This window comes from Alligator sinensis, unplaced genomic scaffold, assembly GCF_000455745.1.
Source record: "Alligator sinensis unplaced genomic scaffold, ASM45574v1 scaffold194_1, whole genome shotgun sequence".
In the NCBI taxonomy this organism is placed as follows: Eukaryota; Metazoa; Chordata; order Crocodylia; family Alligatoridae; genus Alligator; species Alligator sinensis.
Window position 1 is genome coordinate 3,296,761 of NW_005841945.1, and position 25,845 is coordinate 3,322,605.

General features: G+C 43.8%; 1 protein-coding gene across 1 annotated transcript in view; it reads right to left on the reverse strand.

Moving 5' to 3' along the window:
• The window catches only part of LOC102386334 (serine-rich coiled-coil domain-containing protein 1-like), a 361,000-nt gene that overhangs the window by 124,727 nt on the left and 210,428 nt on the right, over positions 1-25,845 (reverse strand). The window contains exon 3 of the mRNA XM_025199483.1: positions 16,628-16,711. Coding sequence (XP_025055268.1) covers positions 16,628-16,711 — 84 coding nt within the window. The remainder of the gene's footprint in view (positions 1-16,627; positions 16,712-25,845) is intronic.

Here is a 25,845-nt window from a genome sequence, read left to right on the forward strand (position 1 = left end):
AGGGGGGTTCGCGGGGGCCGGGAAGGGGGGGGGGGGGGGGCTCCCATCCATCTGCCCCCTCTCCCCCAAACTCAGGCCAGGTAATCCCCAGCCCACAGCTCACTGCCCCTTTCCTCTCCCCACTCCCTTCCTGCAGACTGCCCCAGGGGAGAAGCAGGGCTGCATCAGCCCAACTCTGATTGCACAACACATTTTTCTCCTATACACGTGCGCAGGGCCTGCTCCGACCTGCTGGAAACCCAGACTTCATTAGTAGAGTCTGCTGGAGCACAGAAATTGATGTGTTCTGGCAGCTTTCTGCATCACATGTACCAGTGTCACTGCATGTCTGAAAAAATGGTAGCAGTGTGCTTTGAAATATAATATGTTCAATGAGCTTTAGTTCAAAGTGCCACACCGCCATTTTTTCAACATGGGGACGTGTGGTGATGCTGATATACGACACACGGGCACTTTTAATTAGCCAGCTTTCTAATTACACTGCCCAGCACCACATCCCACAGCACATGTAAAAATGACAATTAAATCTAGGGAATAGAAGTTCCCTAAGGCACTGCAAAGTGGTTAATTTGTCACGTGATCAGTCACTTTTAAAGCACTCTGCAGCCATACACGTATCACGCCTCTCCTGTAGATCACTTTCAGGGGGCTGATCAAATGACAAATGTATCTTCTGTCTCCACCCCTTGTAACACTCAAAGCACGCCACATAAAACTCAAGACACCCCTCCATAACTCTTGCAGCCTAAGTTGCAACACACTTCAAAAAAATAATTCATTTATTATGGTACTTAGCTCCTTGCAGATAGCTGAGGTGGGGAGGGGGGAGAGGAAGGGGGAAATGGGGAGGGCAGAGCAGTGGCCAGGCTGGGGAAGCCCTCAGCCTGCCCATATCTACTTATGTCCTCACACTTCCTGTGGCATTCTTCAAAACCTAGCCCTGACACCCTAGTTGAAAATCACCATCACAGACTAACTAAATTAAGTTAATGATGTAATTAATGCAGGTCAATTTTAGGAACACTGGACCTGACAACTTTTGGAACGCATTGAGAGTGGGGTTTAGAGAATTTTTGTACCCTACAATTTGGGTCCCATCGTTGAAGATTGTTTAGCTTGTGCAGGAGACAGAATAACTACAATTTTGACTGTTGTCTCTTATTTTTAAAGATTTAAATTTCATCTTGAATGATGGAAGATGGATACACACACACACATGCACACATACATATACACACTTCTACAACACTTGATGAAGTGAGCTTAGGCTCATGAAAGTTTTTGTGTTATACAGTTTTGATTTAGTTAGTCCATTAACTTCAAATCTACCCTGTCTTCTACCTGACTTCAAACTAACATGGCTAACAATATCCCTGTGTATGTGCATAGCGCATGGCATTGTCACACCCTGTTCAGTTTCAGTGAAAGTAAGCAGTATAATGCATTTTCCATAGCTCGCTTAAAATGAAGTTCACTGTCTAAAAATAACAGACATCAGTCAAAACTGTATAATGTTTCTCTTTCTCCTGCATCAGCTAAACAATCTTCAAGGATGACACCCAAATTGCAGGGTATAAACATTCTCTAATCACCCCCCTACACTGCCTCCTGAAAGTTGTCATTCCCAGTAGTCCTAAAATTAATCTTCAATTCAATCTTTTTCATATGTTTTATTAGCATTAAAAATGGGCTAATTCAAAATCCTAACTAAATGGACTAAAATTGGAGCCCACAAAAAGAATGTGACAGCCGGATCCTCTGTGTAGCTCTTCAGATAGAACTAGTTTCTGGATTTGCATATGGGAAGTGAAAAGCTGAAGTTGTTTTCAAAGTAAGAGCAGAATGTATTTGTCTACATCTACATGACTTTAGAGACATGTCACTAAAATGTTGCATGTCTCATGAAGCCAGCAGTCTACCAGTGACACCTTAACAGAAGACAAGCATATGTGATGCATTATTATTAAAGGAGTGTGAGTCACATTGTAATGTCTCTCGGGACACTTAAGGACAAAGTTTATATTGCAGATTTACTTATTTCTGCAATCTTATTTCTATGTAAATATGTCAGACGGTATCTGAATCAGAGAAGGAATACTTTCTACATCAGTGACACAACAGTCATTTATCTGTATCCATGCCAAACACCACAAGATGACAATGCTTTGTGTTAAGGACTTAAACTAATATGCAGAATCACCTCCACAAGTGTTGGAGAATATTAAAGATTTTATCTTACTGGCAGCTTTTCATCAAGGGGCTGGAGAGCACTAGGAATGCAAGGCTAATCCCCATTGTGTATCATAGGATATTGTCATTTTCACACTCTACATCTGTCTTGCAGAACTGACTTAGGGAGTAATTACTGCTGAGATAAGCCTTTTCTGGAATACATGCAATTAATTTTCCCTGTAAAAAGGGGGAAAGAAGCATGACACTTTAATAATGTTTAAGTACACCTAATCTATTTCTTTTCTGCTACTAATGTTTCATAAATATGAAGAAGAAAGAGGATTTCAAAGTACTTACAGCTGTTAGTTCTTATGTAAATCATTCATGGGCCTGTAATAGTCCATCACAGAACGGCCAACATGAAATAATATCATAAATTATAATAGAATGTACAGCAAATGGGGAATTAGTATCAAGATCAATTCAGAATATATTTTTTTTTTTTGCATAAAGAATGCTACTCTTATCAAATAGGAATTACTGTGTTATTAAAGTTTCAAGGACATGAAATTTTATTCAATTTGCAATATGTATTTTAAACTAAATCTAGAATCCTTCTTCTCTCTTAGATATACCTGCAACATTTAAAAAAAATTCATTCCTTGAAACTAAAAGTGGGATGGGGGGGGTAAATTAGTTTCAATTGATTGCTTTTAATTAGTTTAAATTGATATTGCTTCATTCAAGTCATCTTATACGGCTGAGGATTTGGCCAAAAGACTGTTCATAAACAGGGCTCAGCTCTCCTAAAAGATTCAAGTGACTCTCATTCTTATTATGCACCTTTGAAATGTAATAGAGGCCACTGAAAAAGACACTCATATCAAGCATGCATCGAAACAGCACAAATTGGCTAACTGCCCATAGCTGAAATTGATTTACTGAAAATTATGAGGAAAGAAAGAAAGAAACCCCACCCCCCGCCCAAGTTTCTGCTAATTCATTTTGCTCTTCATGGATATCTGGTTTGTAATTTTCAATGTAACAGACTGTAACAGAAGGGATACTCACTCGTAGGGGGTATCCCATGGAGAGCAAAAACCAGGCTGAGCCTGGGAGATTTCTGTCCCCCTGGGGACACCGGAACAAAAGGACTGGAGCAACTCTACCTTCAGGCCCTGGAAACAGCGTCCCCAAGAGCCCCAGAATTCTGCAGCCAGGACTGGCAGGCCACCAAGACCTGGTGCAGGAGATTGGCCATTGGGGACAGTTGAGGAGCTGAGGGAGGGACAAACTGCTGCAGGGATGCTGTCGTGTGAGTGAGGGAAGTGAGCAGAGCTCAGAGGCAAGCTCTGGGTCTGATTAAAAGGTAAGCACCCATGGCTCGGAGTTGGTCAGTGGGCATAGCCCTCTCCCCTTTTAGTGGACTCTCACATGGGGGGCCCTGAGGGGAGACCGGCCTCAGCTACCAAGAATGCAGCTGAGGACAAGGGAGGGGGTGCTAGAGAAGCCCTAACCCTGAGCGTCAAAGAGGGTCATGGGAATGAGCAACCAGGAAAGTAGATCCACCAACCCTGTCTGAGGGGCAGAAAGGGGTGTCATGGGGAGGAGGTTGTTTATGTGTTATAGGAGGCCGAGCAAGGGCACCAACCATCACCAGAAATGAAGCCCCAGGGCCATCAAGGGAGCTCCCACACCTGCCTGATTTCACTTGCCTGAACTAAGGTGACTTAAAGACAACAGTAGTCAACTGAAAGCCTGTTATTCTGGGTGTCTGTAACAGACCTACTGGGACTGTAATATTTTTTTTACAAAAAAGGGGATGGCCCTGTTTTGTTTCTTTTGTATTTTGGACACACAAAAGGTTTCCTTATTGTACGGGGAATAGACCTACAGTCGCTCTACTGAGAGTGTGATCACCTACCTACATGTCTATATATGTTGCTACAAAGTTACATACAGTAAAATTCCTGGTAACTGGCATCATTGGGGAATGTGGGGTGCCGGTAAGCTAAAAGTCCTGGTTACCTGAGGCACAGGTTTCTGGCTGGATGTGGAGGAGGGCGGGGGGTGGCAGCAGTCAAGCAGGGCACGGGTGCGGGGTAGAGCCATTGCTCAGGGGCATAGGGCTCCGGGATCTGACCCCAGGCAGGGCAGGTGGGTCCCAGCTATACCCCAGTGGCTCTGGGCAGCAGTCCTGCCCCAGGTGCTGGCAGCCACGAGCTCCACTGGCGGGGCAGGTGGGGAAGAGCCCAGGTCTGCTCCCTGTGGCAGGCACTGCACCCGGCCACTCCACATGGGCCCACAGGGCTGGAGCTGCTGCCTGGGAGCACAAGGCTCCTGGCTCTGACCCCAGGCACATCAGGAGGTGCCGGTGTCAGAGCTGGGTCCCCCATCCCTTCCACATCTGGCTGTGTGCCATTCTCCTCCTCCCCACAAATGCTGGGCAGCCCAGCCACAGGATGCTGCAGCAGGGAGGAGGGGCACACACACAGCCAGGGAAGAAAGCAGCACTGCAGGCAGGGAAGCAGCAGGGCACCACTGCATCCTGTCACTGAAATTCTGGTCAATAGAGTATTCCAGTTAGTAAAATTCTGGATAACAGGGAATTTACCGTGTATTTATTAGGGCTGTGCGAAACAGCACCATTTCATTTTGACTACCATTTAGCCGTTTCAATGGGACAGTGTTTTGTTTTGAGTTTGGTTTAGTTTCAAAGAACTGTTCCATTACGTTTTGTTGAAACTGTTTTGACATTTTGCATATAGGCTATAATGGGGAGGCACAAAAATACCTATAACGTCATCATTTTTTGGCAGATTTTGATAAAACAGCAGGGATGGGTGATCTCGCTCACCCTTGAAATGCACCTCCCTTTCTGTCTGTCTTTTCCTCACTTTACCAGGGTGGCCTGCCTCTGCTTCAGGGGAATGGGGGCTTTGGAGTGACAGAGGGACTTCCCTTTGGGCACACTCCTAATGGTAACAGGTTGAGGAAGAGCAAGGCAAGGAGGTGGTGCCTGCAGATATGCATTAGCATCCCTGTGGAGCTCATGTCTTTTGTCCCCTTGCCCCAGCTGGTTTTGGTTCAGCAGTGCAGGCAGATAGCATATTTGGGATCATCTGCCAGCTCAAAATGATCCCAGATCACACCACCCACTCACTTCTGGGGTACAGGTGCATATGTGGATGCTGCAATTTCCCCCTCCTCAGCTGGCAGACGCACAGCAACAGGAGGAAAAGACTCAGCTGAGGCGCTTGTCTCCACAGTCTCTACCTCAGCCTCCTCTGAAGTGCCTTCTGGGGAAGGAGACCTAGCTCTAGGGGAAACTTGAGGAGTGTGGAGCACAAACTTAGCCGATTCCCCCTGCTTCCCCAGAATTTCCCTTGTTAGGGCACTCAGATCCAGATCCAGCTCCAGCTCCAGCTTTTCCTCTGGCACTGGAAGGCTCAGCATGGGAAGTGAAATGAGGGTGGAATAGACTGTCATGCTGGTGCTTGTTGTCAAAGTGGTGGAGGTGGGGGTTATGGCTGGTACTCTTGGAGGGGATGCAGACTCAGGCAGAGGCAGTGGCACTGCTCCCCTCTCTTTGCTGCCTGTACTAGTGGAAGCCTCATGCCTATTACTTGTAGCAAAGAGGCTGCGTCTCAGTTGGGGGGTGGAACTTACAGATCTCCCTCTACCCCTTCTTCTGCCCCTTCCTGAAGGCTTGCCAGCTGCCTTTCCAGCATGCTTCATGGTGTGTTTCATAGTGTCTTGTCTTTGCCTCGGTGTGCTGGAAAACCTGTCTCTTCTTTTTCTGTAATGTTATCTATCTGATTTACGCAATATATGTAAATATTAAGATATTTTTTATGTATGTGTATTCATGTAATGTATGTATGTACTTATGTAATAAAATAACAATATATAAAGGTGTATGTGTTTTCCTATATAAATTCCATATTATAATATGCAATATAATTATGCTGTACTTCCCTGCAAAGTGAATGGAATGCACACTGTGAGAGAAAGCACACCTTTGAAAAGAATCAAAATAGACTAAAAAAAAAGAGGATTTTGGGGGAGGAATAAATTGAAAGGAAACAATCAATGAATATAATAATAAAATAAAAGGGTATAGAAAGAAAGCAAAAAGTATTGCTGAATCCCACTTGCTAGGCTAGCAAATATGAAATGAATGGTTGACTTTGTTTTCTAGTGGTGCTAAACTTCTGGAAGACAGCTCAGTAACTGACCCCAAGGCAGAAAGCAGCCCAGTTCAAACAATGCTGCTTTTTATGCTGTTTTTCCATTCCTCCCCAGAGCACTAGGATTGGAAGGGACCTCAGGGGAGGATCACAGTCACTGGCCAGCTACATAGTGCATATCAAAGCAGTGCCTTCTTCTCCCTCCCTCTACTTACTTTCTGTTTCCCTGCAGCCAAGCCCAGCTTCAGCCTTGAAACTTTTGAAATGTGTCAACTGCCCTCATTTGGTTCAAAGGTTGTTTCGAAAACATTCGTTTTGTTTCGATTTCACTGTTTCGAGCTCAAAACAAGTCAAAACAGCATTGAAACAAAACAGCCAGTGAAATTTCACACAGCCTGAATATTTATAAGTGTTGAGTTCATTAGTACTATTGCACAAGTTAACTGAGTTATGAATTAAACCTTAGACTAGATAGCGGTATATACTACAAATATAAAAATATGTATGTATGTAAATATCTGAATATAAATTCATATGTATCTATATATATTGTAAATAATAAATATTCATAGACATTAGGGCTGGAAAGGATCTTGGAAGATCATCGAGTCCAGCCCCCTGCCCCAGGGGCAGAAAGTCAGTTGGGGTCATAGGATCCCAGCAAGATAAACATCCAAATTTATCTTGAAGGCGTTCAAAGTAGGTGCTTGAACCACCTCGAAAGGCAGACTATTCCACACCTTGGGGGCTCAGACAGTAAAGTAGTTCTTCCTTATGTCCAGCCCAAAATGGTTTTAGAGGAGTTTATAACCGTTTTACCTTGTCATCCCTTGGGGTGTTCTGGTGAACGAACATTCCCCCAGATCCTGGTGAACACCCATTATAAACGTATAGGTGGCCATCAGATTGCCCCTGAGCCTGCGCTTTTCCAGGCTGAAGAGTCCCATGGCTCTCAGCCTCTCAACATAAGGTCTGTTTTCCTGACCTCTGATCATGCGCGTGGCTCTCCTCTGCGCTCTCTAAAGCTTCTCCACATACTTTTTTAATTGTGGAGCACAAAACTCGATGCAGTACTCCGGCTGTGGCCTCACCAAGACTGAGTACAACAGGAGAATGACATCCTGGGATTTGTTTGAGAAGCATCTCTGGATGCAAGTCAGCATTTTGCTCGCTTTACTAGCAGCAGCATCACATTGAAGGCTCATGTTCATCTTGTGGTCAATCATGACCCTCAAGTCCCTTTCGCCCATAGTGCTAGCAAGCATAGCACTGCTGAGCCTATAAGCATGCTGCAGGTTTTTCCTCCCAAGGTGGAGAACCTTGCATTTTTCAGTGTTAAACACCATCAGGTTCTCATCCGCCCATTTCCTGAGCCTGTCAAGGTCAGCCTGCATTACCGCCCTGTCCTCCGGTGTGGATGCTTTACCCCAAAGTTTGGTATCAGCAGCGAACTTGGCCAGTCAGCTTCTGACTCCAATGTCCACATCATTAATCAAGAGGTTGAAAAAAAAATAGATCCAAGGACAGAGCCTCGAGGAACCCCACTGGTCACAGGGCACCATGATGATTGACTTCCATCAACCACCACCCTCTGGGTCTGACCATGGAGCCAATTCCCTAGCCAGTGTATCATGGTGGACCCGACGCCACAGCTAGCCAGTTTTGCCAAGAAGTGATCATGGGATACCAGATTGAAGACTTTTTTGAAGTCAAGATATACAACATAAATCACTTCCCCCTTGTCCAGGTGATTGGTCACCTGGTCGTAAAAGGAAATAAGATTGGTCAAGCAAGACCTAACCACAACAAACCTGTGCTGGCTATCCCTCAGGATGTTGCCATCGGCCAGTCCATTAAGAATGGCCTCTTTGATAATCTTTCCTAAGACCTTCCCCGGGATAGAGGTCAGGCTGATGGGCCTGTAGTTTGCTGGATCCACTTTCTTCCCCTTCTTGAAGATAGGTGCCACATTGTCCTTCCAGTCTTTGGGCACTTCACCAGAGCACCAGGATTTCTCGAAGATCTGTGCCAGGGGCTGAGCTATGATGATAGCCAGCTCCTTGAGTACCCTGGGGTACAGACTGTCAAGGCCAGCTGACTTGAAGGTGTCCAGCTTCTCAAGGTGTTCCTTAATGAGGTCAGCATTGATGGAGGGTAAGGAATCTCCCTCACCTGGGCCTCCCTGTCCCATAATGGGCAGGGGCATCCCATGGGACTGGTGAAAGACTGATGAAAAGTACCCATTTAGTAGTTTGGCTTTTTCCTGGGTGTCGGGCATCAGTTGTCCCATCTGGTTTAGCAGGGGTCCAATGTTTCCCTTCCTTTTCCTCCGGCTCCCCACATATCTAAAAAATAACTTTTTATTATCCTTGATACTAGTAGCCAGTTGGAGTTCCATTGCAACCTTGGCTTTCCTGGTTTGCTCCCTGCAGGTCCAGACCTGTGCAGAATATTCCTCCGTGGAGGTGGATCCCGTCCTCCATCCTTTGTAGGTCTTTCTTTTTAGGTGCAGGAGGTCTGCTAGTTCCTTGCTGAGTCAAGGGGGTTGCTGTGCCCTTTTGCTGCCTCTGAGATGGAATAGCCTTAGCTTATGCATCTAGGATTGCTCCCTTGAGGAGCAACCACTCTTCCTGAACTCCCCTCTCCTTGCGGTCGTGTTCCCTTAGGGCCTCACACATTATAGTTATGTGTTCTGTCAGAGTGCTGTTACAGGAGGTATCCCCATACCAGGATCCTGAGGTTCCTCATTAGCCCAAAGGAACCAAAAGGACGGGTCTAGCTGGTTCCCCAGGGTTCCACAAATTGCTACTGGCAGCGGTTAGTGTCCTGTGAGGGGATGTTTCATAAACATTCAATTTACATAGTTTTTGGACAAGGAGAGGGAAGATATTTGCAAGGAGTGATTTGTAAAGACAAAACATGTATAACAACAACTATCTTCCTTATCATGAGGGTCAATCTCAGAACCTCCAGTTCTAAAGCATGAATTTCTACAGCTTGAATGAAAGGATTAATGCCCCCAGTTGGCAAATAAAATGGACAAATATAACACTCGGGCTATGTATAGATGCTCAAAAAGCCCAAGGAGGAATTGGTCTAAGTTATGTGGTTTTCTGTAAGCATCCCAGTTTAGATCAGTAGTGGATAGTTTACACGTTCACCCTTTGGGGCAGGGGGGCATATAGGCAGCCTATACCGGCCAAAACCTGTAGGTTGGGGGCATTCCTAGATGCCTCCCAGCATGTCCTGCAGGCTTCCTGGGCTGCTGAAGAATGCCACGCACAGCTGAGTGCCCAGGCCATACCTAATTGGTTGTTGGCATGGGCAAGCATGCCCCTACCCCCTGCCATGTTACCATGGACCCTTCCCCATGCCCAGCCCCAGAGTTCAAGAAAAGCCTCAGAATAAGCACCTTCTATTGTGACTTGCAATTGCCTCCGTGTCCTGCCATGAACCAGGTTCGGGGGTTCTCCTATGAGGTGGAGGGTGCAGGCTCAGACTCCGGGTCCTGGTTCTCAACTGCCGTGGTGTTGGAGCTTTCCTCCCACTCCTGCATGCCATGCTCCCTGCTCTTGACCATGCCAAAGAAGATGTCAAGTGAGCTCAGATCCAGCTATAGGTGCAACTTAGCTCCCACATCCTATTATGATGAGGACCAGCACCAATGGGGCAGATGCATCAGGGGTTATCAGTTAACCTCTTGCCCTGTGGCCCTTGGGGACTATCTCCTGGGCACCCAGTTGTCCTGTAGCCCCATGGCCTCCCTGAGCCTCCTCCTCCAGTGGTGTTCCTGCCAATGACTCCTCCCACACCCCATAGGCATGTGAGGTCTCCACAGCCTTATCCATGGCAAGGAAGTAGGACAGCTCCTCACAGACAAGCATGGTCTACATCCTGTCCCTGCCTTTTTGTTGGCATCATGTACATGCTTATACTGCATCTTCATACATTTAGTCTTCACATGGCACTGCACCCAGTCCCTGTTGTGGCCCCACATGTGCTGGGCAAGGTACTTGAATACATCCCTGCTCTGGTGCAGCTGTTGCTGGGTCTCCTCCTTGCTCCAGATGGTGATGAGATCCCTCATCTCCCTGTAGTCCCAGTTGTGTAACCAGCATTGGGTAGTGGATGAGGATGAGATGGATTCATCCATGGTCTGCAGTGGTGCCAATGGGGTGGGTGGGTGTCTGTGGGTGGGTGATGGTCTGACTGTGGGGGTATAGACAGAAGGCTGGAAGGGTGGATGGAAAGGGTTGGTGGATGTGTATAGGTGCAGGTCTCAAAGTGTGACTTTCCCACTCACTACAGGTGGATGTAACCCCTGCTCCAGAGTGACCCAGGCTCCACTGGCCAGGCCACCCCACAACTTCTCTCTTTCCAGGGGCTTCCATGATTCTGGCAACAGCGTATGCCCCAGCCTAAAAATGTCCAGTATCCTTTAACTGTAACAGGCAGGCAGCTGGCCATGCCACACCTGCTCCTGAAGTTTCCAGGAGCATCTGCCTGCTTGCCCTGCCACTCCAGGACCCTGTAGATGTAGGCCAAAAAAAAGCCTTGCAGCACCTCAGGTGCACATGGCCTGGGTACGTGATGGCCATGGCTGAGCCACAAAAGTTACAGGGTTGCCTATGTGCAGGCCCAGTCCCAATGTTGTGTCAATGAATCTCCCAGGAAGGTTCTTAGGCTATGAACCAGACTCTAAACTCACAGATATCCACAAACCTCTGAGGAATGGAGATGACCCCTTTTGAAAAAATGTCTGAATAATTCCATGTTAATTCAATACTCCAGAATTGTGGTGATATCTGCTGTAAAGGGTATAAAAAGTGTGCACACCTGACCATTGTATGGTACAAAACACACCTCCCCACACTGCAAAACAGGCCATCAGAAGACAGTTATGGCCTAAAAATAAAGTACAAATGTTTTAAAAGTGAGATTAATTAACCAGTGGAACAACTTATCAAGAGATATTTTAGACATCTAGAACTTAAAGGCTTCAAATCAAAGCTTTCTAAGGACTGTATCATAGGGTAAAAAGAAGTCATCTCCTTGATGCAGATCATTACTGACTAAGTTTCTACAGTTTAGGTTGTGTCAGAAACCTACAGCCCACAGGCTAAATCCAGCCCACAATACACAGGATCAGGCAAAAAGCTCACCCTGAGACATTCCCTTCTCCAATCTGCACAGTCTATGATCCTTTCTGCAGACCTCCCTGCTCTCTTCTCTACCTCCCTCATATCAGGCACTGCATACAGTCTCTCTCTCTCCCCTACAACAGGCACTTCTTACCAGAGGTAAGCACCCTTCCTCTATCCTCCCACCCTCCCTTGTTCCCTCACCCTGACAATGGCAGCCACTTCCTTCTCCCCTCCCGCCCTCTTTTACTCCCTTATTGGAAGGAAGCAAGTGGTGAGCCACAGCAGTATCTCCATACCACTACCACTCCCTTTGTTCTAAAAGGTTGCCAGTCCCTGGTTTAGGTTATGTAGGAGGTCAGACTACATAGTCATTAAAACTTTGACTATAAAAATGTATGGAACTGAAATGTGAAACTGGTGCTCTTAGCTTGGCAGTCAGGTCAGTTTGATGTTTATTGGTTAAACTGCTAGAATTTAGTGCCTCACTTTTCAGTATACTGTAACAAAAAAGAAGATCATACTCACATTGTCTAATAGGAAAACAAAAAGGTTGTAAACTGAGAGCCTTGTGCATCAGGTGGTCACTTTACCAGAGCTTAGCTCTGAGTGTGGGCTGCTTCAAACCTAATGGGCACTGGCGGTGCAGTCACCACACCCTGTGGCTGTGCTTATATGGCCACTTCTTCCAGCTGCCCAGCTGCTGTGTTGGCAAAGCTCCCCAGCTGCCAGAGCCCCCTGCCTCTGTGGGCTGAATAAAATAGTTCCATAAAAGCCAAAAGGAAAAAAATAAATGATTAGTTAGTTCAAAATTAAAATAACAACTTTCAAACAGGTCTCATAAACTGCAATTTTGTAACCTACAAATTAATACTTTTCACTTGGAAGATATTGATTATAAACAGCCAGTGTTAAAAAGATGTCCATGTTAATGTCCATTTCATATCCTCTATACAGAAAGGGTGTTTGTGAATGTCTAGTGAGATGCCTGTTTCTAAAAAAGATATCTATACCACTGGCACCATTATGGACACTCACAGCAGGAAAAGTCACAGAGTTAACAAGCAGGGAGGTTGAACTATGTTCTCATTCCTGGAAATGTCATCTAGGCCAGCATGAAAAAAATCTTCCCTTATGCTATGTCTGCCTATGTCTTATTTCTCTTAAGAAGAGAAAGCACTCTGGTATCCAAGGGTGTCAATCAATATTTTTTATGAGAAAGACAGAAAACATCACTAAGTAAGTCTTTTACTTTTCATATTTTCCAACTTTTAGGCTAATAACTAAGCACTCAAAATTGTGAAGGCTATTATTTTCACTCCATAGAACAGGAATTTATGGCTGGTTCCTATGGCTGCAGGCAGGTAAGAATTTTCATATGCATAGCTGTCAAAATTACAAGACTATCCTCATTTCGGAAATTTGCTATGGAAATGTTAAAATGCCACATCTGAATTTTATAACAAGATGCAACTTCCAGTTTTCTAAAGTTTTCCTTTTACAGCTATTCAATAACTCTTTTTTCTAAACATGAACTGTTCTGAAAAATAAAAAATGATGAGAAATATTTATTTAAATTTTGGCTGTCATGCTGTCTCTTTAAATTAAAAAGGCACACGTTGTTATTAGCAAGAAGTGATTATGAATCGCTATAGTAATTTAATTTAATTTAATTGTGAAGAATTGCTCTTCTAATGCTATTGACCATTTTTGAACACATAAAATGGCAACTGTACTTGAGCCTTCCGGGAGGACAAGGGATATACATTTACATCACATTATTTGCTTGACATTTATATAAATGATGAATAATATTAGCTAAACTTTTCAAAAAATTTAAGGAGACAAAAAATGAATTTGGTACTCTAATTTTACATTATATTGCAGAACTTATAATAGTGTAATTCTAATGAGTGATGAATTACAAAAGGTACAGTTAAGCATGTAAAAGACTGCAAGAAATGATTGTGCAACTTTGAAATTCAACAGGTAATTAGACTTCTCACTGTAGGTGGGAAGAAGGTCTTCTGATTAAGGCAGAAGTCAGCAACCTATCACCCATGGCCCAGGATCTGTGGACTGTGGAACTATTTTATTTGGCTCAAGAAGCCAGGGGGCTTTATCAGCATTTTGCGACTGGGCAATGGAAAGAAGTGGCCATATCAGCACAGCCAGGGGGAGTGGTGACTACCCCTCCAGTGTTGGCTTAGAAATGGTATTTAAGGGTTTGGATTTTGGGAATTGGCTTATAGGTATATGTATATATTAATTACAATGGTTCAATGTGGGCAACAAGAATTAAGTGATTTCTAAAGAGCTTGGGTTTCACACACACAGTTGCACAGAGCCCTGGAAGCAGAGAGGCTGTCTAACACAACAAAGCCAACAGATATACACACAGCCTGAGACACAGAGGGCATGTACCACACTGTTCCATAATATGAGGTAAGGGTGGCACCAGCTAACAAGGCCCCAGAGCAGTGAAGACCTAACACACAGAGATAGGATCAGGGAAGTAAAAAAACAAACAGTTGCAGCTGCATTATGATTAAAATGGTGGTGGTGGTGACACCCACCTTTTCTATAAGTGTACTCCACTAGGGGGCAGGTCATACTGGTTCAATGTCCACCTCAGCCTGAGAAGGTTCAAACCTGTGCCTCCAATGACAGTGACCTAAGTAGCAGCTAGTAAGCAGGATTGGTGGGGCCACTCTTGACCTTCCATGTTCAAGTTGCACTAGTTTAAGGAAAGGAATGTCTTAGGGTATTGACTTAGGAGGTAGGAATCATGGGTTCTAGTCCTTACTCCTAGGACTGATTCTTTCTTTTGCATAAATCAGTTGTGTGATAAAAACAGAAATAATCCTTGGAACAGGAGTCACAAACACAACTCCCTTGCTCCATCCTTTCCCACCTTTGGCTACATTTTAAAAGGAAATGTTAAGTGTTTTAGCATATTTTTTTCATGGGATTTTATTTCATCCTTTCAATAAGTTCTGGTCTGAAATCTTGCTATGCTACATACTCTATCAAAAGCCAAATTTGTGCCAAGATTTTGTTTCTGAAATCCGATTGGCTGAAAATTAGGTTCTTAACACTATATTTTAGGCATTCTAGAATAATGGCCAACTTTTCAACATTTCTGAGCAACCAGTAGCTTCCATTGCATTTGGTGAGATTTTCAGTTGATGTGAATGCTTATTTCCTCAAAGTCACTATGTTTTGTACCAGCTGAAGTCAATGAGAGTTACTGGGTACTCAGGTAATTTATCTGAAGTAGCTAAAAACTGACTTTTGAGCCTAATTTCTTCTCTGTTTTTGAAATTCTACAACTCACTGTAACAAAGTCAATCTTAGGTCATGAATCTTCTTTTATCTCTTATGGAAATACTTATTGTCATGACCCTATGCACATATCCCTTTCTATCTATTACAAAGCTCAAACACTAAATTCCCTAATGGCATTTTTCTAAAATGCCATTAGGGAATTTTTCATAGATTCACTCTGCTAACAGTTAACTTCAAATGAGTTACGGCTCACTGTATCAATAAAGGATAATTTTACGAAGACAAAGTTGTCAACTAGTTGATAATGTATCTTCTGAACTAGACTGATATTGTATTAATGCTCTAGGAATCCACAGCAGTTTGATGTTCTCTGTATCCCATTTTGTCATTTAATTTTAGATAATAATTACATAATACATCATTTCATAATGTAGCCAAATCTGAAAAAAAAAGAATATTAATGCCCTGTATTTATTTTGCAGATGCTGATAAAGGAAAGAGGCCTTTTGTTTTAGAAAAGCACTTCACTTTCCACACAATTAAGGTTTTATTTATTTTTCATTAATTATCTTCTATTAATTTTGTGGAGAAATTCTTTGTGTTCTCTCTCTATATATAAAATGCAATATAATGTAACATTGCCTGGGATGTTTTAGCCAAGAATGATCTTATCTTGCAGAAGGGGCTGAACTAGATGTCCTTGTGAGGTAGCAGTTTCCTAACTGTGTTAACGTAACAGGACCAACTATATTTGGAACATATACGGCCTTTTCCTCCAGGCATGCATGATTATGAGCTAACTAAAGTTACTCAAGTGAGTTTCTTCCAGATAAAGTATGATTCATTCAATCAAAAGCACACAGAGAAGAGAAAAATAGGTTAAAACAGTGAAGACACATATAAACACTTCCCCTTACCTAAACCTAATCTTAAATTGCAAGCTTTTTAACTTCTAGACAAGCCAGTTACTACCATACTGGGAGTGAGGAGGATGGCCTATACACTGTAGTATTTGTCTCTCTCTCTGTCAATGACAAATTGCCAGTTTAACCATACATTTAACTCTCAATGAAGTCAATCACATTTAAACATATGCTTAAACTTTCCTAATTAAGGATGACTTAAGTATGTAGTTAAACATTTTCCTTAGTCAATTATTCTGTTGCTAAAACACCCCGAGGAACATCAACAGGAGAATTTTTAAAGGATTCTAAAAAATAATTGAAGACATTATTTAATGGTGTTCAACCAAAAGTTGTTATATGGCTTTGCTCCTTGTGACAGATTTGGTGATCCCAAAAGCATGATAACAAAGCCTTGCACCCCAATATGATATTGAAAAGTTATATCAAGAAAATATGGAAGATATTTTTCAAATGAAGGAAACACCAATTACAGTAGGAAAGAATATTTAGTTGTATGCCTAATGGCTTTGTAGCTATGCAAAATAGCGTAAGGAAGAGCCATTTACAATTCACCAGAACATGTATACTGCCCTTCAAGATTTTTGGCATATGTCAAGCAGAACATAGTGCTGTGTTGTTCATTTACAACTGATTAATGCCTCTTTGATACTGCAAGACAACCATCAACACTATCTTTTAAAATAAACAAGCACTACCAGTGTGTATCTGGAAAGAAGCCATTTCAGTGGCTAAAAAGTCCTCAGAAATGTAGAGTTATTACAGTGGCATTAATGGGACTCAGTGATATAGCCTTAAGATATACATCCTACAGCAGAAAACTGTGAAACTGTGTATACTTGCTCTGTGGTCTCAGTGAGTGACCTTGTCATATACAGAGGACTTCCCAAACAAAAGTATACGTCCTGCTTACCAGCTCCTCGCGTAGCTGGGAAATGAGTTCATCCCTCTCCTTCAACTGCAGCTTCAGCACTGAGCATTCATCTTTCATTATATCCTATAAAACCATCAAAAGAGATGTTATAATAGGCTTAACGCTTCTACTTTGCTTCTGACAAGAAAAGGCAGTTTCACACAGTGTGAGATAATTACATCTCGGTAATGAAACCCAATTCTCCTCTGTCATGTGTGATTTTTTTAATAACATATTCTAAGTTGCAGTACAAACAAATTAATGCATCCAAAGACATTACATAGAATTGTGATAGCTCCCTCCATACAAGCCTATTTCGTTAGCATCTGATTCTTTTAAGCCTTTTATTGAAGCTTCTGTCAGACATCTCTTATTTCAGTGAAGGAACAGATGGCCATAAAATTTCATAGTTCTACTCACACAAAACAACAGAGAAATATCAATTTAAAAGTATTATTGGGTAGTTCTTGATCTGACTACAAATGGAAAAAAGGAAGTATAGCAGATATTTATAAAAGAAACAAAGCAATCCTTCCACACATGTATTTGTGCATCATAATATTAAAAGTAGAAATGATAACCGTTACCAGTTACATGAACATTAAGACGGAGACAGTCCTTTTTGTGTGCTTGTGTGTGCAAAAGTAACGTCTGTAATTCAATTTTATGCACATGAAAATAAGTCTAAGTCACTAAGAACTTCAAAATTTTCTCCACATGTGTCTGTCAGTACCTAAGCAGCAACATGCCTAGGCCTTTTTTAAAAAGCAAAGTGCTTTGTAATTTAGACACGTCACCAAACTCCTTGGCTAGGGGCAGAATTTACACATAAACCCATTTAAGCAATCACAACCTGGTTTAAACCTGTAACAGAACAGAAGTTCCGTGCACATAAACCAGTTTCAAAATGGCTAAATGTGGCTGAATATACTATCAGACTTAACTGATTTGGGTCAAACTGGTTTATGAAACTTATGTGCCAGACCCCTTTCTGGTTCAAGTTAAATCACAGTCCCCCAGCATGCTTTCCAGCCCTGGGCTGAGCTGTGCTACCTGCTTTAGCAGAGAAGAGTTGGGTTGGGGGTGGCGGAAGGGAGAGAGAGGCAGGGACTGCCCCTTCCCTTCACCCCCTGGCAAACTGGCTGGGGTCTTGGGCCAGGGATGGGGGTTAAACCCTCCTTCCCCCGAGTACAGAGCTGCCCTGCTGCTAAACTTACTGAAAGTTATTGCAACTGTGGACTACAAATTCCAGAGGCACCTGGAAGCAGGAAGAAGTAGTGATGAGCAACCTTGCAGAGTCCTGCTGCTATGATGCTGGACTGCAAATCCCAGAGATCTAGGGGGCAGTAGGAAGAGGAGGTGAACACACAGTTCACGCCCCCTAACTTCTGGCCTGAGCCACTGGAGACATGTGGCTGCATTTCTTGAATCAGAGGTAAATGTATGTCTAGTTGTTTTTCAGTTTAATCTTTGCAGCTTAAACTAACCTGCAAAGACTGAATTGATTCAACCTTGGGCTTTTTGACTGTCGGTACTTAGCCCTTAAAATTAAGTATATATCACAAAAGGTTTGCCAGAGCGATACTGACAAACCTTCTTAGTGTAGAGATAGCTCATATGGCCTTGACCTAAGTGACCAAAATAGGAGCCCTGTTACATGATAATTTTGGGAAGTTCCCAGAGCTCTTAACACCTGAACTGTCTGTACATTAACACCTGAAACTGGTTTTAAGTACTCATTAGGCAGCTCAGAAGGACAGCACTCCAGGGCAGGGTTATGTCTGATCTATATTACCCAGCTCATGTTACATTAAGGTGTAGCCACTCTAGACCAGCATTTCTCAACTGGTGGGATGCACCCCAAAAGTGGGTCACAAGATTTTATGAAATGAATCAAAATTAATCAAACTAAAAATGAATCAAACTTTAAAAATGGATTCTCCTTTAAAAGGAGAAAAAAATGGGAAACCATTGTTTTTTTCCTTGCAGGCTATCAGAGTTCCACACTGGGGGGCTGGGGCCTAGGCAGCGGGTCAGGAGTGAGGCTCACTGGGTCAGAAATGGCCATCAATATTTACAAGTTGGTCCTGGTACAAAAAAGGACTGCGCAACACCATAAACACCTACCTGCCCCCCTACCCTGCTGGCCTGGATCATGCCCAGTGCCCCCACCCTCCCCAGCACCCCAGATCCCCAATCACTGCCACCCTGCTTACTTGTGGATTCCCACACTTTGTCTAGGGAAGGGTTAACCTACCTGCCTGCCTGGCTGCCACTGGTCTCTGGTGGGCTCAGCCCTAAGAAGAGCAGCAGTCTAGAAGTTACTGGGCAGGAAGGTTAACCCCTCCCTGTCTGCTCCCCTGGGACAGACAGGTGGGCAGCTACAAGTAGTCAGGGGAAGCAGGGAACCCTGAGGGATGGGGGGCCCTGGTGGCATGGAGAAAGGGTATTTTTACCCTTCAGTCCCTACAGGTCCATACTGGCCTGAAGTGTAACTGCTCCAAACTCAAGTTAGCACTAATACCTATCAACATTTGTGTGGTTCACAGTTTAATGTGTAACAAGACCCTAGGATATGAATAGGCTAGAGATTTCAGAAGTGCATCATTGGTACAAATAACCAGTCATACCACCTAACTGTCTGCCAGTACTCATGTACTTACAATTTGAAGAAAATACTCAAATATGACACAAAATTGATGAAAGCCTTATTTTGTGTTTCTTTCTTAGAGCTTGTTTTCCTCAGCAAAGTGTTCAATTATAATAAGCACCTTTCAATGAAATTATACTGCTTAACTTTTGCTCTAAACAAACTGGAGGAGGAAACAATAAAAAAACCCCAACATAATAAGATGCAATGCAGCAGTTGCACTCCACCTTTTCATCCAGCAGGCTGGATGGGCAGTGTCCAGTTCCTTCATGGGTCAGATCTGACAGGCAGACATAATCTGGTGTCCAGGGTAGGCACAGCAGGGTCCCATCCAGCCACAGGGAGAAGGGAGGGGGAAACCCAGCCCCAAAAAAGCTATGTGGGAAAAAGGGTCTTAACTTAGCTCCAAGCCAAACCCGCAGGAGGGGGAAGGGGGCATGGCTTGGCCCTAACCTGGCTGGGCAGGAGGAAAATGGGCGTGGCCCAACTCAGTGGGGTAGGGGTGGGGAGGAAGTGTGGTCCAGCCCCAAACTAGCCCTGCAGGTCGAGGGGTCATGGCCTGCCCCATGGAAGGATGGGGATGTCACCCTGAACTAGCTGCACAAGAGGAGGGGTGTGGCTTGGCCCCAATCCAGCTGTGCAGAGGGAAGGGGGGATGGCCCAGCTGCAACCCACCATGCAGGGCTTGGGATTGAGGCATTGGGGAGGGGTGGCAGTATTAACTACCACTGTTGCCCCACTGCTAAATTTCCTGACTTCTGGGGAGACCTATAGGCCAGATACAAAGGCTACGTGGGCCACATCTGGCCTGTAGGCGAGAGGTTCAGCACCCCTGCAATACAGACTATTCACAACTACACCAGGGAGAGAAGACACATGACCCCCACAGCTGGTGTTCAGTTGGTATGGCTGCTGATACAGTATTTCAATGCCTCATATTGTACTACTGAAGTTGTCAAGTACAGGAAACTGTTGGGCTTCTGTGTCCTGAATTAGAAGGCAAGGATTTCATAGGGTGTTATCTTTAATTGGACCAACTATGTATTTGGGATAAAGTTAAACAAGCTTTTGAATGTAAGACATTTTTATCAGGTCTCTGATCACAGGAATTCATGGATTCTGATAGTTTTTTTTGAGGGGAGCAGCAGTGGAAATATGCTGACAGGCTAAGCATTTCTTGCCAAAACAAATCTGTGTTCCACTTGCAGTCTGTTGAGCAGTAGAGAGCTGCTTCTGATGAGCTACAAGGTTAGGGGGCTGTTTGAAAGACATAAGCAGAGGGACGGGATATTTTTCTCAGAGTCTGATTTTTGTCAAGTATAGGCTGTAGTCATTTGGTGATTTTTCTGATCAGTTCTGGTGTGGAGTGGCAGGTGACCACCAGCTGTGTGCAGTCACAGAGGGGTTTCTTTTTGTATTGTAGCAGGTTACTGCGGGGTATTGGATAGGTCTTTCAAATGTACAGTCTGTTTCTCTATTGGGGTGTCCTTCTTGTATAAAGGCAGATTTTAGGCCAGTGAGGTGTGCATCATGACTGTTCTCCTCCAAGCAGATGTGTTGGTATCAGAATTCACGTGGTGGTAACCTCAGAACTCATGGTTTCTACATGTCTTTCCCAAATTGTGATATACCTGATCCAATGCACTAACTGCCATCGTGGCAACTGAATGGGTGAAACTAAACAGCAACTGTGCACCAGAATGAACTCACAGAAAAAATATAAGGGACAGAGACATACACACCATTAATAGCACATTTCTCGCAGAACAGCAACTCGTCCTCTGACCTCACTCAAGGCAAATCTACCTAACACCTTTAAAAAGCAAACTTGAGAACAAAAATTAAAAAACTGGCTGGACAACAACTAAACACTGATACTGGATTTATGGAATGTTATATTTTATCAAATTCATGAATTCTTCCACACAAGAAAGGTGAGACTGACTCTCCTCCCTCTTGATAGACCTTGACCTCCCAGTAATCAGCTTCTTTCCTTCTGCTAAATGTGTATCTGTTACCCCTGAGAATTTCTCTCAGCCTCTTCCCTCTACTGTTTTTCACTGTGCTGTGTCTTGTTCCCTGAGATCAGAGACTTGACCAAGAATATCTTGCATTCAAAAGCTTTTCTAACTTTATCCCAACTACATAGTTGGTCCAATAAAAGATATCACCCTAAGAAATCCTTCCCTCTCCTGTAATTTCTGGACCATCACAGCTATAACATCACTTTTACACTACTGGCTTAGAAGAGAATTGATGTGGTTCTATAATGGTCTATTTCTTCTGTCTACCATTCTGTTAGTGTTCCTCAGTAAATAAGTCTGTGGAAAAAATAGAAATGTACTCTCAGAACAGAATGAAACTCCTAAATATACCATATAATATAAAAAATGTATATTATATATATATTTATTTACTGAAAAACAGTTAAAGATGGCTAGAACATTAGGGCATATATACACTCTTACTGTTACTTGAATCTAAAGACCATTTACAAAACTATATCATATTTGGTGCTAAGCAGTTATGCCTCACTTTCTATTTATACTTTTCTGAATGCCTCCTCTCAAGAGAACATTACATTGCTTCTTGCAGTCTGCTGCTTTTGCCCTTGTTAATTAAGAAAGTCACACATGTAAAAAGTGAAGGGAGTAAAGCAAGGCCACAGAAACAACTAAGGACAGAGTATTACTAAAGTTTGAGGGGGAAAATGTAGTATTTGACTATATATTCCTTTTTAATCCATCAGTACGGCAAGTCCCTTTGAGAAAATCATACAGAGTATGTGAATTCCTTAGGAGCTGAAATGTGGCATTAAGCCCTCACCATGCATTGAAAGTTGTGCAAAAGCACACTGTGGTAGTGAGACTGAAAATCTGTGCATCTCCCACAGCTACCAGGCCAAAGTCACTGGCTATCACTTTTGAGAATTCAAGGAGCTTGGATGAGGTCTCACATGACTAGAAAAGAGCAAACATAGTACACAACTTGAAAAAAGGGAAGACGAATGATTCAGGGAACTGCAGGCCAGTCATCCTGACTTCGATACCTGAAACGATCATGGAGAAGCTTCCTCTATTGTGAAGCACCTAGAGAAGAACAAGGTGATCAGGAATGTCATCACGGATTCATCAAGGATTCATCAAGAGCAAGTCATGTCTGACAATTGGATTTCCTTCTATGATAAGGCAACAGTCTCTGTGGATTGGGGAGAGAGAAGTGGATATGATACACCTTGATTTTAGCACGGCTTTTGACACATTCTCTCATGACATTTTCATTAACGACTAAGGAAATACAGCTAGATGGAAGTACTGTGAGCTGAATATATAACTGGTAAGATCTTTATCATCAAAGGCTCTATGTCTAGTTGGGAGAAAGTATTGAGTGTGGTTCCCCAGATGTCTGTCCAGGGTCCAATATTGTTTGATATCTTCATTAATGATTTGGACAATGGAATCAAGTGCTTAGCAATTTTGTGGATGACACCAAGTTGAGTGGAGTTGCAGGTTCTCCAAAGGGTAGAGCTAGTATCCAGAATGGTCTGCAATTAATCAAATGAGATTCAACAACGGCATTGCAAACGCCCTCACTTGGGCTAGAACAGGGCTGGGCAAAATACAGCCTGTGGGCCACATCCAGCTCACCAGGCCATTCTATCTAGCCCATGGGACCCCTAACAAAATTAGTAAATTAATATTTATTTGCTCCTGGCTCCCTATCAAAGCTGATGGGAACCAGGGGCAGTAGGACCGAAGGAAAGCCCTCAGCAGGACTGAGCAGCCCAGCCCCAGCCATTTCACTCTCTTCCTGCCTCCACCCTGCTCCTGCATACGTGGCTCCCACCTGCATCGCTGGACCAGGGAGCACAGGGCCATGCTGGTACATGTGTGTGTGCGCACGTGCACACACAGGCAGGGGAAGTATATGTGTGTGTGTAGGCAGGGGCAGTGTGTGTGTGTGTAGGCAGGGGCAGTGTATGGGTATATGCAGGCAGGGGCACTGCATGTGCATGTGTGTGTAGTCAGGGGCAGTGTGTGTGTGTGCACGCAGGAGCACTGCATGTGTGCGTGCATGTGTACAGGCAGGGGCAGTGCATAAATGTGTGTGCAGGCAGGGGCACTGTGTGTGTGTGTGTGCATCTGTGTGCAGGCAGGGGCAGTGTGTTCATAGGGTGGGTCCCACACCCCCCCCACCATACACATGTACCCAACACCCACAGCCCCCCACAAGCCTATACATACTCCCCACGATATACAAGAATAAGACTTCATTTAAGCTATTGTGCAATCACCTCTATGTATACCTCACAAACACATGTAAATCATGACAAAAACATTTTTTGAAATCAACTTAATGAACGTTGTAGTTATTTGCTTTTTGGAATATAATTTGGTATTTTTCTGGTTCCAAGAGGCAAAACCCCTTGCTGAAAGGAGCACTTCTGGGGATAAGGGGAGAAGGACTTCGGGTGGCAAAGGTTAGTGGTTAGGCGAAGGGACTTCCAGTCAAAAGATGGTGACCAGGGAGCGGGACAGCTATCAAGGGGCAGAGCAGCCCTCGACAGCTTGCCAAAACTTGGTAAACAGCCCTCTGCCCAAAATAATTGCCTGCCCCTACGCTAGAATAACTGGATGCACAAATACAGGGACTTGTTACACCTTTCGCGGTGAACCACACAAATATTGATCAGTGTTAGTGCTAACTTAAAGAGTCTAGAGCAGTGATATCCTTGGTCTAGAAACCTTCTCTGACTGTCCCCTACCTGCACAGCTGTGACTTGATACTAAAGGCCAGGTGAGCAAGGGCAAAACCAGGAGCTGTAGATGTCAGTTGCCACTAGCGGGCTGGTGAACCATGTCAGGCTTCTATTCCTGTTATGCAAGTGGGGCTGTAAGAGATCCTGGGATACTGGAAGACTTCAACTTGGGTGGCACATCTGTAGGGAGTGACCAAACCTTAATGAAACAGGAGTTAGACAGTATGGATCAGAGCCTTATAACAAGTACTTAAAACCAGTTTAAGGTGTTAATGTGCAGACAAGCCAGGTGTTAAAAGCTCCAGAAGCTTCCCCAAATGACAGTATAACAAGGCCCACAGACTGGGGTGGTCAAGTATTGGAACAGGCTACCTAGAGAAATTGTGGAATCTCCACCCTTGGAAGTTTCCAAGAGCTGGTTAGACAGACACTTACCTGGGATGATTTAGTCAGGGATGATGCTCCCTTGAGCAGGGGGCTTGACTAGATGACATTGTAAGGTCCCTTCCAGCCTTACATTCCTATGATCCTAATAACTCCTGCATTATTCCTAGACAAAATGATAGCTTAACCGTGTCAGATAGCCAGATGACTAGTTCTGGCTCCTCCTCACTCATTTTTGTGGTGATTATGGTCACTAGCAGCACTAAGCAAGAGTGGAGTTTGTCCTAAGCCATGCAAAAGTATTACAATACTTATAACATTGAGGAAAACACAACGCAGTTGTCTTTTTTGCAGCATCTTCCTCACTGGCACACCATGCAGAATCTAAGTGCCATCTCCCTCTGTGTCACTCTCCACACTGTATTTTACAATGTGCCTCTCAAATCATTGCCTTATATAACCCATGCAGCTATTATCTAGATTTCTTATATTAGCAAAACATAATGCACATAGGTGTAGCCAAGTCTTGCCAAGAATCTCCCTCTGAAAATTTGGACCAGGACTCTAAAAAAGGGAGTATGTGAGGGTACTGGTGAATCGTGGTGGTTCTTCTATTTCTCTATTAGCATCAACATTTGTGAAACAGATGTTATAATCCAAAGGCAGGACAGGAAAAGGAGGAGGAACATAACTTGAAAGAATAAGGCAACAAAGGAAGAGATAAGCAAAGTTATGGCATGGGAATTTCCATGAAGGTATTTTGATAAAAGGGACTGAACTGCAGCATTTGTGGAAAACTATCTTCTCTGTCAAAATGTAATAGCATGCAGCATAGTTATTGCATGGGCTATTTGTTAATGTAGAGCATAGGTATCAAACATATGCCCTATGTGGCCCATGAAGCCCCAAAATCTAGCCCCTGGTGCTCTGTTGACCTACATGCTGTGCCAGACTGGTGTGTGTAGTGCCCAGGACACGCATTTCATGCAGCACTTGCTGGGCCAGGTCCCACTGTGGCCAGGTCGTGGGCTGTCCCACAGGCGGCACCCCCTCAGGCCACTGTCCTTGACCGGCCCGGGTGGGTGCTACATGCATTGGATCAGGCATATAGACAGGGGATCTGTGGGCCTGATCTGATCCATGCCATTCATCTGGCCCCCGGGACCAGATGAGTTTGACACAGCTGATCTACAATATAAAAAGAAACAAACCCCAAATAATTTGAGGTCAGAAACTGGCATTGGGACAAGCTACATCCCATACTACTAAGCTTCAGTTGGCGGTGGTGCAAAGCCCTGACATTCAAGATGTGTGAATTGGTTGAGGAACCTATTCAAACTGAAGGGGAAAAGAAAGACAAGGGCCAACAGTGAGTTATAATATTTAAAATAAAATAGTGGGAACTAGGAATTCTCCCATAGGGAA